This window comes from Oncorhynchus keta, unplaced genomic scaffold (genome assembly GCF_023373465.1).
Source record: "Oncorhynchus keta strain PuntledgeMale-10-30-2019 unplaced genomic scaffold, Oket_V2 Un_contig_24285_pilon_pilon, whole genome shotgun sequence".
In the NCBI taxonomy this organism is placed as follows: domain Eukaryota; kingdom Metazoa; phylum Chordata; class Actinopteri; order Salmoniformes; family Salmonidae; genus Oncorhynchus; species Oncorhynchus keta.
The window spans coordinates 1-17,500 of record NW_026283814.1 but is presented as its reverse complement, the minus strand read 5'-3'; the positions used below and the strand labels follow the sequence as shown (position 1 = coordinate 17,500).

Here is a 17,500-nt window from a genome sequence, read left to right as displayed (position 1 = left end):
GTTTAACAGGACAGTAACCACCCATAGCTAAAAGTGCTTGTTTGAGCAACAGTCTATTAAATTTGTCTCAACATATTTCTCATAAGATCCAGGAAGTACAGTTACTTTATTCTTTAAACCTCTGGAACAAGCTCCTAGCACCTGGGTGAACAATGTTCCTCTCTGTGTGTGTGTGTGTCTCCTCACCCGGAGAGACCAGATGTTCATGAGGCCTCCCACGCCTCCAGACACCAGGGCCAGGCCGTCAGGGCTGAAGACTACTGTCCTCACCGGGGTGATATGACCCTTCAGCTGGAACACACACACCGCCCCCTCCACACGCCTGCTGGAACTCTGCTGCTGCTGGGACACGCACACAGACAGACACACACGCATACACACGCAGAGACACACACACACACACACAGACACACACACACACACACACACACACACACACACACACACACACACACACACACACACACACACACACACACACACACACACACACACACACACACACACAGAACGGGGTGGGGGGGAAAAGAGCACCATTTGAAAAACTGTAGCTGATGCAACCAATCAAATCAAGCCAATACACCCGATCAAATCAAGCCAATACAACCGATCAAATCAAACCAACACAACCGATCAAATCAAAACGACACAACCAATCAAACCAAACCAATACAACCAATCAAATCAAACCAATACAACCGATCAAATCAAACCAATACAACCAATCAAATCAAACCAATACAACCAATCAAATCAAACCAACACAATCAAATCAAACCGATACAACCAATCAAATCAAACCAATACAACCAATCAAATTAAACCAATACAACCGATCAAATCAAACCAACACAACCGATCAAATCAAACCGATACAACAGATCAATTTAGATCTTGTACAAATGAATCACTGAGGGTAGAAGTTCCCCTCCTCTATCGAGCCTAATCCCAATTCCAACCGTGTCCCCATTAGCAGGGCTAAACAATATCTGACCCAGAAGCAGTGGTGAGGCAGACACCTCTACCTACTACTGATTTATCATACCTTGCGTTTGGCTTTGGGTTCGTTGTCCCTCCGGGCCTCGGAGCCAGAAGAGGTGGATTCTGGGAAGGCAGAGGCGTCTTGAGGTACGGTCCAGACTGACACCAGTCCGTTTTGGCAACACCTGGAATAACACAGTGCTCTTTTTAAATGTGTGTGTTGGTTTGTATTACTATACTTGTGAGGACATTGTGAGATCCTGTGGTAAAATGTAGATGTCCACAGATTTTTTTACTCAATTCGATTCTATTTTTACTTCTCTTTCTGGAAAAACAGAGTGTCCTTGCATTCAAGCAGCACCAGACTAGAACTGAGGAATGAGAAGGTTATCCTTGTGAAAGTAGCAGAGTGTCAAAACCTGCCTAAATGTCAGTTATCCAGACATAGACTGATCAACCTGACCACAGAGTTCATCTATAGTCCTCTATAGTCCACTAAAGACATCTATAGTCCACTAAAGACATATATAGTCCACTATAGTCCCCTAAAGACATCTACAGTCCACTAAAGACATCTAGAGTCCACTATAGTCCACTAAAGACATCTATAGTCCATTAAAGACATCTATAGTCCACTAAAGACATCTATAGTCCACTATAGTCCACTAAAGACATATATAGTCCACTATAGTCCACTAAAGACATATATAGTCCACTAAAGACATTTATAGTCCACTATAGTCCCCTAAAGACATCTATAGTCCACTAAAAACATCGATAGTCCACTAAAGACATCTATAGTCCACTAAAGACATCTATAGTCCACTAAAGACATCTATAGTCCACTAAAGACATATATAGTCCACTAAAGACATATATAGTCCACTAAAGACATATATAGTCCACTATAGTCCCCTAAAGACATCTATAGTCCACTATAGTCCACTAAAGACATCTATAGTCCACTATAGTCCACTAAAGACATCTATAGTCCACTAAAGACATCTATAGTCCACTATAGTCCACTAAATACATCTATAGTCCACTAAAGACATCTATAGTCCATTAAAGACATCTATAGTCCACTATAGTCCACTAAAGACATCTATAGTCCACTAAAGACATCTATAGTCCACTATAGTCCACTAAAGACATCTATAGTCCACTAAAGACATATATAGTCCACTATAGTCCCCTAAAGACATCTATAGTCCACTATAGTCCACTAAAGACATCTATAGTCCACTATAGTCCACTAAAGACATCTATAGTCCACTATAGTCCACTAAAGACATCTATAGTCCACTAAAGACATATAGTCCACTAAAGACATCTATAGTCCACTATAGTCCACTAAAGACATCTATAGTCCACTAAAGACATCTATAGTCCACTAAAGACATCTATAGTCCACTAAAGACATCTATAGTCCACTATAGTCCACTAAAGACATCTATAGTCCACTAAAGACATCTATAGTCCACTATAGTCCACTAAAGACATCTATAGTCCACTATAGTCCACTAAAGACATCTATAGTCTACTAAAGTCCAGTTCAGTTCCATACATGACTAAAAGTGAATTAATATCAACACAGTCCAGTCCAGTTGAATACCATACGTACGTGGCCAGCATGTTGAGAGGTTTGGCTCCGTGTCCAGTCAGACCACACCAGGCCACTCCATTGACCTGGGCAGGGTGGGGTAGGCTCTGCAGACACTTCCAGCCTGCTCCGGGGTTTGACCCTGACCCAGGGCTGGACCATAGCTTCACAACGTCCTCTTTGGCACAGGTCAACAGCATCTGACCAGTAGGATCCCACTTTATACTGGTGATGGACTCCTGTGACAGACACATATAATAATACAACTATTACTACTACTACTACTACTACAGGTCAACAGCATCTGACCAGTAGGATCCCACTTTATACTGGTGATGGACTCCTGGGACAGACATATAATAATACAACTATTACTACTACTACTACTACAGGTCAACAGCATCTGACCAGTAGGATCCCACTTTATACTGGTGATGGACTCCTGTGACAGACACATATAATAATACAACTATTACTACTACTACTACTACAGGTCAACAGCATCTGACCAGTAGGATCCTATTTATACTGGTGATGGACTCCTGTGACAGACACATATAATAATACAACTATTACTACTATACTACTACAGGTCAACAGCATCTGACCAGTAGGATCCTACTTTATACTGGTGATGGACTCCTGTGACAGACACATATAATAATACAACTATTACTACTACTACTACTACCACAGGTCAACAGCATCTGACCAGTAGGATCCCACTTTATACTGGTGATGGACTCCTGGGACAGACACATATAATAATACAACTATTACTACTACTACTACTACAGGTCAACAGCATCTGACCAGTAGGATCCCTTTATACTGGTGATGGACTCCTGTGACAGACACATATAATAATACAACTATTACTACTACTACTACTACTACAGGTCAACAGCATCTGACCAGTAGGATCCCACTTTATACTGGTGATGGACTCCTGTGACAGACACATATAATAATACAACTATTACTACTACTACTACTACTACTACAGGTCAACAGCATCTGACCAGTAGGATCCCACTTTATACTGGTGATGGACTCTGGGACAGACACATATAATGATACTATTAATCATAATACTACTAATAATAATCATCATAATAACAATAATATTAATCAATACTAGTACTACTACCACAACTACTAATACTACTACAACTAATACTACTACTAATACTACTACTACCAATACACCTAATAATACTACTACTACTACTAGTACTACTACTGTTACAACTACTAATACTAATACTACTACCACTACTACAACCAATAATAATACTACTGCTAATACAACTAATAATACTACTACTACTACAACCACTACTACTACTAATAATACTACCACTAATAATACTACTACTACCGCTATTAATAATACTACCAATTCTACTACTACTAATCATAATACTACTACTACTACTACTACTACTACTACTGCTGCCAATAATACTACCACTACCGCTAGTAATAATAATAATACTACCACCGCTAATAATAATAGTACTAATAATACTACTAATAATAATAATACTATTACTAATAAAACTACTACCACCACTAATAATAATAATACCACTAATATACTAATATATAGGAGATACACAGGAGGAGACAGAGACTAAAAACATGAAGATATCTAGTGACCCAGTGCTATAGGAGATACACAGGAGGAGACAGAGACTAAAAACATGAAGATATCTAGTGACCCAGTGCTATAGGAGATACACAGGAGGAGACAGAGACTAAAAACATGAAGATATCTAGTGACCCAGTGCTATAGGAGATACACAGGAGGAGACAGAGACTAAAAACATGAAGATATCTAGTGACCCAGTGCTATAGGAGATACACAGGAGGAGACAGAGACTAAAGACATGAAGATATCTAGTGACCCAGTGCTATAGGAGATACACAGGAGGAGACAGAGACTAAAAGCATGATGATATCTAGTGACCCAGTGCTATAGGAGATACACAGGAGGAGACAGAGACTAAAAACATGAAGATATCCAGTGACCCAGTGCTATAGGAGATACACAGGAGGAGACAGAGACTAAAAACATGAAGATATCTAGTGACCCAGTGCTATAGGAGATACACAGGAGGAGACAGAGACTAAAAACATGAAGATATCTAGTGACCCAGTGCTATAGGAGATACACAGGAGGAGACAGAGACTAAAAACATGATGATATCTAGTGACCCAGTGCTATAGGAGATACACAGGAGGAGACAGAGACTAAAAACATGAAGATATCTAGTGACCCAGTGCTATAGGAGATACACAGGAGGAGACAGAGACTAAAAACATGAAGATATCTAGTGACCCAGTGCTATAGGAGACACACAGGAGGAGACAGAGACTAAAAACATGAAGATATCTAGTGACCCAGTGCTATAGGAGATACACAGGAGGAGACAGAGACTAAAAACATGAAGATATCTAGTGACCCAGTGCTATAGGAGATACACAGGAGGAGACAGAGACTAAAAACATGAAGATATCTAGTGACCCAGTGCTATAGGAGATACACAGGAGGAGACAGAGACTAAAAACATGAAGATATCTAGTGACCCAGTGCTATAGGAGATACACAGGAGGAGACAGAGACTAAAAACATGAAGATATCTAGTGACCCAGTGCTATAGGAGATACACAGGAGGAGACAGAGACTAAAAACATGATGATATCTAGTGACCCAGTGCTATAGGAGATACACAGGAGGAGACAGAGACTAAAAACATGATGATATCTAGTGACCCAGTGCTATAGGAGATACACAGGAGGAGACAGAGACTAAAAACATGAAGATATCTAGTGACCCAGTGCTATAGGAGATACACAGGAGGAGACAGAGACTAAAAACATGAAGATATCTAGTGACCCAGTGCTATAGGAGATACACAGGAGGAGACAGAGACTAAAAACATGATGATATCTAGTGACCCAGTGCTATAGGAGATACACAGGAGGAGACAGAGACTAAAAACATGAAGATATCTAGTGACCCAGTGCTATAGGAGATACACAGGAGGAGACAGAGACTAAAAACATGAAGATATCTAGTGACCCAGTGCTATAGGAGATACACAGGAGGAGACAGAGACTAAAAACATGAAGATATCTAGTGACCCAGTGCTATAGGAGATACACAGGAGGAGACAGAGACTAAAAACATGATGATATCTAGTGACCCAGTGCTATAGGAGATACACAGGAGGAGACAGAGACTAAAAACATGAAGATATCTAGTGACCCAGTGCTATAGGAGATACACAGGAGGAGACAGAGACTAAAAACATGAAGATATCTAGTGACCCAGTGCTATAGGAGATACACAGGAGGAGACAGAGACTAAAAACATGATGATATCTAGTGACCCAGTGCTATAGGAGATACACAGGAGGAGACAGAGACTAAAAACATGAAGATATCTAGTGACCCAGTGCTATAGGAGATACACAGGAGGAGACAGAGACTAAAAACATGATGATATCTAGTGACCCAGTGCTATAGGAGATACACAGGAGGAGACTAAAAACATGAAGATATCTAGTGACCCAGTGCTATAGGAGATACACAGGAGGAGACTAAAAACATGAAGATATCTAGTGACCCAGTGCTATAGGAGATACACAGGAGGAGACAGAGACTAAAAACACAAAAGTTGAAACTAAGGTATAGGACCAACATTAGATAATGAGACTAAAAACATGTGGTATATTAGTGACCCATTGCTATATATACACAGGACCAGACAGAGTCTCCAAAAATACAAAAATTGAAAATAATGGTATATTATATAGAGATAGTGGTGACCTTATGGGCATCGATGACCACGACAGCTCCTTTCTCCAGAGGTATAATATAATATAATATAATATAATGTGATATTATTATATAGAGATAGTGGTGACCTTATGGGCATCGATGACCACGACAGCTCCAGTCTCCAGAGGTATAATATAATATAATATAATGTGATATTATTATATAGAGATAGTGGTGACCTTATGGGCATCGATGACCACGACAGCTCCTTTCTCCAGAGGTATAATATAATATAATATAATGTGATATTATTATATAGAGATAGTGGTGACCTTATGGGCATCGATGACCACGACAGCTCCTTTCTCCAGAGGTATAATATAATATAATATAATATAATATAATATAATGTGATATTATTATATAGAGATAGTGGTGACCTTATGGGCATCGATGACCACGACAGCTCCTTTCTCCAGAGGTATAATATAATATAATATAATGTGATATTATTATATAGAGATAGTGGTGACCTTATGGGCATCGATGACCACGACAGCTCCTTTCTCCAGAGGTATAATATAATGTAATATAATATAATATAATGTATATATAATATAACCTATAATATAGTCTCTAGAGGTATAATATAATGTGATATTATTATATAGAGATAGTGGTGACCTTATGGTGACCTTATGGGAGATAGTGGTGACCTTATGGGCATCGATGACCACGACAGCTCCTTTCTCCAGAGGCTCTTTGGTGCCAATCAGCAGCTTGCCGTCAGCGTAGCCCACGGCGAACGGTCTGTCCTCGCTGTACCAGGCGATGTGGATCACTGACACTACAACAGAAACCATCAAAATGGTCAAAGTCTGAATCGGGAGGGTCACAAATCAACACGACTTCAGATCAGTGTCTTAAAGTAAAACACAAACAGACGATCAACGACACACACTTTTATTTAACCTTTATTTAACCAGGCAAGTCAGTTAAGAACAAATTCTTATTTTCAATGACGGCCTACCAGGAACAGTGGGTTAACTGCCTGTTCAGGGGGCAGAACGACAGATTTGTACCTTGTCAGCTCGGGGGTTTGAACTTGCAACCTTCCGGTTACTAGTCCAACGCTCTAACCACTAGGCTACCCTGCCGCCCCTCCACTCTAACCACTAGGCTACCCTGCCGCCCCTCCACTCTAACCACTAGGCTACCCTGCCGCCCCTCCACTCTAACCACTAGGCTACCCTGCCGCCCCTCCACTCTAACCACTAGGCTACCCTGCCGCCCCTCCACTCTAACCACTAGGCTACCCTGCCGCCCCTCCACTCTAACCACTAGGCTACCCTGCCGCCCCTCCACTCTAACCACTAGGCTACCCTGCCGCCCCTCCACTCTAACCACTAGGCTACCCTGCCGCCCCTCCACTCTAACCACTAGGCTACCCTGCCGCCCCTCCACTCTAACCACTAGGCTACCCTGCCGCCCCTCCACTCTAACCACTAGGCTACCCTGCCGCCCCTCCACTCTAACCACTAGGCTACCCTGCCGCCCCTCCACTCTAACCACTAGGCTACCCTGCCGCCCCTCCACTCTAACCACTAGGCTACCCTGCCGCCCCTCCACTCTAACCACTAGGCTACCCTGCCGCCCCTCCACTCTAACCACTAGGCTACCCTGCCGCCCCTCACTCTAACCACTAGGCTACCCTGCCGCCCCTCCACTCTAACCACTAGGCTACCCTGCCGCCCCTCCACTCTAACCACTAGGCTACCCTGCCGCCCTCCACTCTAACCACTAGGCTACCCTGCCGCCCTCCACTCTAACCACTAGGCTACCCTGCCGCCCCTCCACTCTAACCACTAGGCTACCCTGCCGCCCCTCCACTCTAACCACTAGGCTACCCTGCCGCCCTCCACTCTAACCACTAGGCTACCCTGCCGCCCTCCACTCTAACCACTAGGCTACCCTGCCGCCCCTCCACTCTAACCACTAGGCTACCCTGCCGCCCCTCCACTCTAACCACTAGGCTACCCTGCCGCCCCTCCACTCTAACCACTAGGCTACCCTGCCGCCCCTCCACTCTAACCACTAGTCTACCCTCCACTCTAACCACTAGGCTACCCTGCCGCCCCTCCACTCTAACCACTAGGCTACCCTGCCGCCCCTCCACTCTAACCACTAGGCTACCCTGCCGCCCCTCCACTCTAACCACTAGGCTACCCTGCCCCCTCCACCTAACCACTCCAGGCTACGCCGCCCTCCACTCTAACCACTAGGCTACCCTGCCGCCCCTCCCGCTCCCACTAGGCTACCCTGCCGCCCCTCCACTCTAACCACTAGGCTACCCTGCCGCCCCTCCACTCTAACCACTAGGCTACCCTGCCGCCCCTCCACTCTAACCACTAGTCTACCCTGCCGCCCCTCCACTCTAACCACTAGGCTACCCTGCCGCCCCATGCCAGCCCACCCTCCAGACTACGTACCATCTTTCCGGTAGCAGTGCTCCAGCTCGGTGCGCCGCATGGTGCAGGCATCGTGGACCTCTATAAGGCCCAGGGATCCATCCATACGTCCTACCAGCAACACATCTTTGGGTTCCCCGCACCACAGGGACACGGCTTCTCCCTCCGGCCAGGCCAGAGCTGACACCCAGTGGGGCTGCACGTCCAGAAGACCTTTACCACCTGGTGGAGGGGGTCAGAGTGGAAAGGTTTACAGGTCAGATAGATTCTAATAGAAACCACAGGGTCAGATAGAAACCACAGGGTCAGATAGAAACCACAGGGTCAGATAGAAACCACAGGGTCAGATAGAAACCACAGGCTCAGATAGAAACCACAGGCTCAGATAGAAACCACAGGGTCAGATAGAAACCACAGGGTCAGATAGAAACCACAGGCTCAGATAGAAACCACAGGCTCAGATAGAGACCTTTACCACCTGGTGGAGGGGGTCAGAGTGGAAAGGTTTACAGGTCAGATAGATTCTAAAAGAAACCACAGGGTTTCCACTACACAGACCTCCCACCTCCACTACACAGAACTCCCACCTCCACTACACAGACCTCCCACCTCCACTACACAGACCTCCCACCTCCACTACACAGACCTAGACTAACAGACCTCCCACCCCTCCAATAGAAACCTCCAGGCCCCCTCCACTACAGACCTCCCACCCCTCCAATACACACACCTCCCACCCCTCCACTACACAGACCTCCCACCCCCTCCACTACACAGACCTCCCACCTCCACTACACAGACCTCCCACCTCCACTCCCCCTCCACTACACAGACCTCCCTCCACCCAGACCTCCCACCTCTACTACACAGACCTCCCACCTCCCACAGACCCCCACCACTCCACACAGACCTCCCACCCCTCCACTACACAGACCTCCCACCTCCACTACACAGACCTCCCACCACCTCCACTACACAGACCTCCCACCACCTCCACTACACAGACCTCCCACCACCTCCACTACACAGACCTCCCACCCCCTCCACAACACAGACCTCCCACCCCCTCCACAACACAGACCTCCCAGCTCCATCACAGACCTCCCACCTCCACTACACAGACCTCCCACCTCCACTACACAGACCTCCCACCCCTCCACTACACAGACCTCCCACCCCACTACACAGACCTCCCACCTCCACTACACAGACCTCCCACCCCCTCCACAACACAGACCTCCCACCTCCACTACACAGACCTCCCACCTCCACTACACAGACCTCCCACCTCCACTACACAGACCTCCCACCTCCACTACACAGACCTCCCACCCCCTCCACTACACAGACCTCCCACCCCTCCACTACACAGACCTCCCACCTCCACTACACAGACCTCCCACCCCCACTACACAGACCTCCCACCTCCACTACACAGACCTCCCACCTCCACTACACAGACCTCCCACCCTCTCCACTACACAGACCTCCCACCCCTCCACTACACAGACCTCCCACCCCACCCCCTCCACTACACAGACCTCCTACCTCCACTACACAGAACTCCCACCCCCTCCACTACACAGTGTGTGTATATATATGTGTGTGTGTGTGTGTATATATATAGATGTGTGTGTGTGTGTGTGTGTATGTGTGTGTGTATATGTGTGTCTGTGTGTGTGTGTGTGTGTGTGTGTGTGTGTGTGTGTGTGTGTGTGTGTGTGTGTGTGTGTGTGTGTGTGTGTGTGTGTGTGTGTGTGTGTGTGTGTGTGTGTGTGATGTTGACTAGTTTCTCCATGGCAGTGTGTGTGTGTGTGTGTGTCTCTCTCACCGGTGACCTGCCAGATGTTGACTAGTTTCTCCATGGCAGTGTGTGTGTGTGTGTGTGTGATGTTGACTAGTTTCTCCATGGCAGTGTGTGTGTGTGTGTGTCTCTCACCGGTGACCTGCCAGATGTTGACTAGTTTCTCCATGGCAGTGTGTGTGTGTGTGTGTGTGTGTCTCTCACCGGTGACCTGCCAGATGTTGACTAGTTTCTCCATGGCAGTGTGTGTGTGTGTGACCTGCCAGATGTGACTAGTTTCTCCATGGCAGTGTGTGTGTGTGTCTCCGGTGACCTGCCAGATGTTGACTAGTTTCTCCATGGCAGTGTGTGTGTGTGTGTGTGTGTGACCTGCCAGATGTTGACTAGTTTCTCCATGGCAGTGTGTGTGTGTGTGTCTCTCACCGTGCCAGATGTTGACTAGTTTCTCCATGGCAGTGTGTGTGTGTGTGTCTCTCACCGGTGACCTGCCAGATGTTGACTAGTTTCTCCATGGCAGTGTGTGTGTGTGTGTCTGTGTGTCTCTCACCGGTGACCTGCCAGATGTTGACTAGTTTCTCCATGGCAGTGTGTGTGTGTGTCTCTCACCGGTGACCTGCCAGATGTTGACTAGTTTCTCCATGGCAGTGTGTGTGTGTGTGTGTCTCTCACCGGTGACCTGCCAGATGTTGACTAGTTTCTCCATAGCAGTGTGTGTGTGTGTGTGTGTGTGTCTCTCACCGGTGACCTGCCAGATGTTGACTAGTTTCTCCATGGCAGTGTGTGTGTGTGTGTGTCTCTCTCACCAGTGACCTGCCAGATGTTGACTAGTTTCTCCATGGCAGTGTGTGTGTGTGTGTCTCTCACCGGTGACCTGCCAGATGTTGACTAGTTTCTCCATAGCAGTGTGTGTGTGTGTGTGTGTCTCTCACCGGTGACCTGCCAGATGTTGACTAGTTTCTCCATGGCAGCTGCCAGGTATTTCCCTGTAACGTTCCAGACCAGAGGAGACAGACTGGGGTCCCCTGGGGAACCAAGACACTGCCCACCCTCCTCTGGAGAACCAGCACTGTGGACACACACACACACACACACACACACACACACACACACACACACACACACACACACACACACACACACACACACACACACACACACACACACACACACACACACACACACACACACACACATAGACACACACACACACACAGGTAGAGACACACAGAGAGACACACACACAGAGAGAGACACAGAAAGAGACAGATAGAGAGACAGAGAGAGAGACATTAACATTTTAGTAATTTATCAGAAGCTCTTATTCAGAGTGACTTACAGTCAGTGTATTAGATAGCTAGGTGAGACAACCTCCTATCACAGTCACAGTAAGACTTCGCAGTAGACTGAGCGGGTTAGGGAGGTCAGAGGTCAGAGTTGCTGCTTACGTCCTGTTGAAGACGCAGGTCAGTTGGAGGGTGTACTGGTTCTGAGTTACGCTCCACACCCGGACTGTTCCGTCGTTACCGCTGGTGGCCAGCAGGCCTTTCCTACTGCACCAACCACACGTGATGACCTGGAGGAAACACGTTTCACACAGCGTAATGAAGCCTCTATAACCCTTCATAAGGTCTTCATAAAGCCTCTATAACCCTTCATAAGGTCTTCATAAAGCCTCTATAACCCTTCATAAGGTCTTCATAAACCCTTCATAAGGTCTTCATAAAGCCTTCATAACCCTTCCTAAGGTCTTCATAAACCCTCTATAACCCTTCATAAGGTCTTCATAAAGCCTTCATAACCCTTCCTAAGGTCTTCATAAACCCTCTATAACCCTTCATAAGGTCTTCATAAACCCTCTATAACCCTCCATAAGGTCTTCATAAACCCTCTATAACCCTTCATAAGGTCTTCATAAACCCTCTATAACCCTTCATAAGGTCTTCATAAACCCTCTATAACCCTTCATAAGGTCTTCATAAACCCTCCATAACCCTTCATAAGGTCTTCATAAACCCTCCATAACCCTTCATAAGGTCTTCATAAACCCTCTATAACCCTTCATAAGGTCTTCATAAACCCTCTATAACCCTTCATAAGGTCTTCATAAACCCTCTATAACCCTTCATAAGGTCTTCATAAACCCTCTATAACCCTTCATAAGGTCTTCATAAACCCTCTATAACCCTTCATAAGGTCTTCATAAACCCTCCATAACCCTTCATAAGGTCTTCATAAACCCTCCATAACCCTTCACACAGTCTTAATGAAGCCTCTATAACCCTTCATAAGGTCTTCATAAACCCTCCATAACCCTTCATAAGCCCTCTATAACCCTTCATAACCCTCCATAAGGTCTTCATAAACCCTCCATAACCCTTCATAAGCCCTCTATAACCCTTCATAACCCTTCACACGGCGTAATGAAGCCTCTATAACCCTTCATAAGGTCTTCATAAACCCTCCATAACCCTTCATAAGGTCTTCATAAACCCTCCATAACCCTTCATAAGGTCTTCATAAACCCTCCATAACCCTTCATAAGGTCTTCATAAACCCTCCATAACCCTTCATAAGGTCTTCATAAACCCTCCATAACCCTTCATAAGGTCTTCATAAACCCTCTATAACCCTTCATAAGGTCTTCATAAACCCTCCATAACCCTTCACCTTCTATAACCCTTCATAAGCCTTCATAAACCCTTCATAAGGTCTTCATAAACCCTCTATAACCCTTCATAAGGTCTTCATAAACCCTCCATAACCCTTCATAAGGTCTTCATAAACCCTCTATAACCCTTCATAAGGTCTTCATAAACCCTCCATAACCCTTCATAAGGTCTTCATAAACCCTCTATAACCCTTCATAAGGTCTTCATAAACCCTCCATAACCCTTCATAAGGTCTTCATAAACCCTCCATAACCCTTCATAAGGTCTTCATAAACCCTCTATAACCCTTCATAAGGTCTTCATAAACCCTCCATAACCCTTCATAAGGTCTTCATAAACCCTCTATAACCCTTCATAAGGTCTTCATAAACCCTCCATAACCCTTCACATGGCGTAATGAAGCCTCTATAACCCTTCATAAGGTCTTCATAAACCCTCCATAACCCTTCATAAGGTCTTCATAAACCCTCTATAACCCTTCATAAGGTCTTCATAAACCCTCCATAAGGTCTTCATAAACCCTCCATAACCCTTCACACGGCGTAATGAAGCCTCTATAACCCTTCATAAACCCTCCATAACCCTTCATAAGGTCTTCATAAACCCTCCATAACCCTTCATAAGGTCTTCATAAACCCTCCATAACCCTTCACACGGCGTAATGAAGCCTCTATAACCCTTCATAAGGTCTTCATAAACCCTCATAAGGTCTTCATAAACCCTCTATAACCCTTCATAAGGTCTTCATAAACCCTCCATAACCCTTCACACGGCGTAATAAGCCTCTATAACCCTTCACCCTAACCCTCTTAACCCCTACTCACCCTAACCCTCTACCCTAACCCCTACTCACCCTAACCCTCTTCCCTAACCGTCTAAACCCTCTATAACCCTATTCACCCTAACCCTCTACCCTAACCCTCCATAACCCTTCTACCCCTAAACCCTAACCCTCACCCTAACCCTACCCTAACCCCTACTCACCCTAACCCTCTACCCTAACCCCTACTCACCCTAACCCTCTACCCTAACCCCTACTCACCCTAACCCCTACTCACCCTAACCCTCTACCCCTAACCCTCTTAACCCTAACCCTAACCCTCACCCTAACCCTCTACCCTCCCCTACTCACCCTAACCCTCTAAGCCTCTACCCCTAACTGTCTACCCTAACCCTCCACCCTAACCCTCTCCCTAACCCCTCCAGTACTCACCCTAACCCTACCCTAACCCTCCAGTACTCACCCTAACCCTCTCCCTAACCCTCCAGTACTCACCCTAACCCTCTACCCATAACCCCTCCAGTACTCACCCTAACCCTAACCCTCTCACCACCCTAACCCTACCCTCCCCTCCAGTACTCACCCTAACCCTCAACCCTAACCCTCTCCAAACCCTCCAGTACTCACCCTAACCCTCTACCCATAACCCTCCAGTACTCACCCTAACCCTCTACCCTAACCCCTCCAGTACTCACCCTAACCCTCTACCCATAACCCTCCAGTACTCACCCTAACCCTCTACCCATAACCCTCCAGTACTCACCCTAACCCTCTACCCTAACCCCTCCAGTACTCACCCTAACCCTCTACCCCGTCTAACCCCTCCAGTACTCACCCTAACCCTCTACCCATAACCCCTCCAGTACTCACCCTAACCCTCTACCCTAACCCCTCCCCAGTACTCACCCTAACCCTCTACCCATAACCCTCCAGTACTCACCCTAACCCTCTACCCTAACCCCTCCAGTACTCACCCTAACCCTCTACCCTAGTACTCACCCTAACCCTCTACCCTAACCCCTCCAGTACTCACCCTAACCCTCTACCCCTAACCCCTCCAGTACTCACCCTAACCCTCTACCCATAACCCCTCCAGTACTCACCCTAACCCTCTAACCATAACCCCTCCAGTACTCACCCTAACCCTCTACCCATAACCCCTCCAGTACTCACCCTAACCCTCTACCCTAACCCCTCCAGTACTCACCCTAACCCTCTACCCATAACCCCTCCAGTACTCACCCTAACCCTCTACCCATAACCCCTCCAGTACTCACCCTAACCCTCTACCCTAACCCCTCCAGTACTCACCCTAACCCTCTACCCTAACCCTCCAGTACTCACCCTAACCCTCTACCCCTAACCCCTCCAGTACTCACCCTAACCCTCTACCCATAACCCCTCCAGTACTCACACTAACCCTCTAACCATAACCCCTCCAGTACTCACCCTAACCCTCTACCCATAACCCCTCCAGTACTCACCCTAACCCTCTACCCTAACCCCTCCAGTACTCACCCTGCTCTGGTGAGCCTCCAACTTCACAGAAGAGCACTTGCGCAGGTCACCCGCCATGTCGGCAAAGGTTTGCGGCCGGCTCTGGTTGTCTCTGTCGTGAGCGGCCAGCGTGCGGACCAGCTGCTGAGCGGCCCACTGCCGGTGTCCCGAGGACAGACGAGAAGACAGGCAGCAAGCAGCCAGCGCGTTGGCCAGCTCCAGAGGTCCTACAGCAGTGGGATGATAGGAAGGATGGGTATACAAATGTGCAATTAAACCTGCTGGAACGAAAACAAAAGGGGGTGGAAGAAGGAACGGTGAGTGAGTTTTTTTTGGGGGAGATGAGAGGATGTTAATTATAACATAACATAATGAATGGTCCAAAACACTACGGTGATAATGACAACTAGCACGGGCACTGTGGAGGCTAGCACAAACTGCTAACAACAGCTAGTAGCTACATGTCTGTATGTACTGTCATGCCGTGCAGACAATCTTAACTTAAACATTCTAAATGAGCTGAGAAATATCTTTGTTCATCCCATAATGCAATTTTACAAACAAAACGGACAGAGTCGGTTACAAAAACTATTGAATTGTGACGACGCCGCATAACGCCATGTCGACGACAGACAACGTGTGACATTATCGCAACGTCTAGAAATCTCCGATGAACCACAGAGGCCGACTCCAGGTCTCACGAACCTCTCTTCTCCGCGTCAGCCTTGTCATAGTTGGGTCTGAGCCGGGCCCCTTTATCAGCGAGTAGCGCCACGAGGGCCTGGGTGACCACGAAATTGGGTGACGTCACAAGCTTGTTCTCCTCGGCCACGCCCCTCAGGAAGCTGGGGAGGAACTTCCTCTGGACGGGGTCGTCTACCGTGGTCAGGTTCATCCCCGTTGCCGCCGAGATCAGGTTCTAGAGACGGATAGATATACAGGTTCTAGATCAGTCAGAGGAACCCTAACACGCTAGATCAGGTTCTAGAGACGGATAGATATACAGGTTCTAGAGACAGATAGATATAATGGTTCTAGATCAGTCAGAGGAACCCTAACACGCTAGATCAGGTTCTAGAGACAGATATATATACTGGTTCTAGAGACAGATATATATACAGGTTCTAGAGACAGATATACAGGTTCTAGAGACAGTTAGATATACAGGTTCTAGAGATGGATAGATATAATGGTTCTAGATCAGTCAAAGGAACCCTAACACGCTAGATCAGGTTCTAGAGACAGATATATATATATATAGATATATACTGGTTCTAGAGACAGATATATATATACAGGTTCTAGAGATGGATAGATATACAGGTTCTAGATCAGTCAGAGGAACCCTAACACGCTAGATCAGGTTCTAGAGACATATATATATATACTGGTTCTAGAGACAGATATACAGGTTCTAGAGACAGATAGATATACTGGTTCTAGAGACATATAGATATACAGGTTCTAGAGACAGTTAGATATACAGGTTCTAGAGATGGATAGATATACAGGTTCTAGATCAGTCAGAGGAACCCTAACACGCTAGATCAGGTTCTAGAGACAGATATATATATATATACAGGTTCTAGAGACAGATATATATACAGGTTCTAGAGACAGATATATACTGGTTCTAGAGACAGATAGATATACTGGTTCTAGAGACATAGATATACAGGTTCTAGAGACAGATATACAGGTTCTAGAGACAGATAGATATACAGGTTCTAGAGACAGATAGATATACAGGTTCTAGAGACAGATAGATATACAGGTTCTAGAGACAGATAGATATACTGGTTCTAGAGACAGATAGATATACAGGTTCTAGAGACAGATAGATATACAGGTTCTAGAGACAGATAGATATACAGGTTCTAGATAGATGAGGAGACAGTGATGAGTATT

The 17,500-nt window shown here is 46.1% G+C and overlaps 1 protein-coding gene across 1 annotated transcript in view; it reads right to left on the bottom strand.

Moving 5' to 3' along the window:
- The window catches only part of LOC127921982 (probable E3 ubiquitin-protein ligase HERC1), a gene marked incomplete at its 3' end in the record, with an annotated part of 27,591 nt that extends 11,060 nt beyond the window's left edge, over positions 1–16,531 (bottom strand). Inside the window, exons 1-9 of the mRNA XM_052505595.1 lie at positions 16,298–16,531; positions 15,614–15,819; positions 12,091–12,218; positions 11,575–11,711; positions 8,863–9,063; positions 7,090–7,220; positions 2,606–2,823; positions 1,046–1,166; positions 187–342 (exon numbers count right to left, since the gene is read on the bottom strand). Of these exons, the coding sequence (XP_052361555.1) occupies positions 187–342; positions 1,046–1,166; positions 2,606–2,823; positions 7,090–7,220; positions 8,863–9,063; positions 11,575–11,711; positions 12,091–12,218; positions 15,614–15,819; positions 16,298–16,487 (1,488 nt within the window). The remainder of the gene's footprint in view (positions 1–186; positions 343–1,045; positions 1,167–2,605; positions 2,824–7,089; positions 7,221–8,862; positions 9,064–11,574; positions 11,712–12,090; positions 12,219–15,613; positions 15,820–16,297) is intronic.
- Positions 16,532–17,500: the final 969 nt, after the last annotated feature.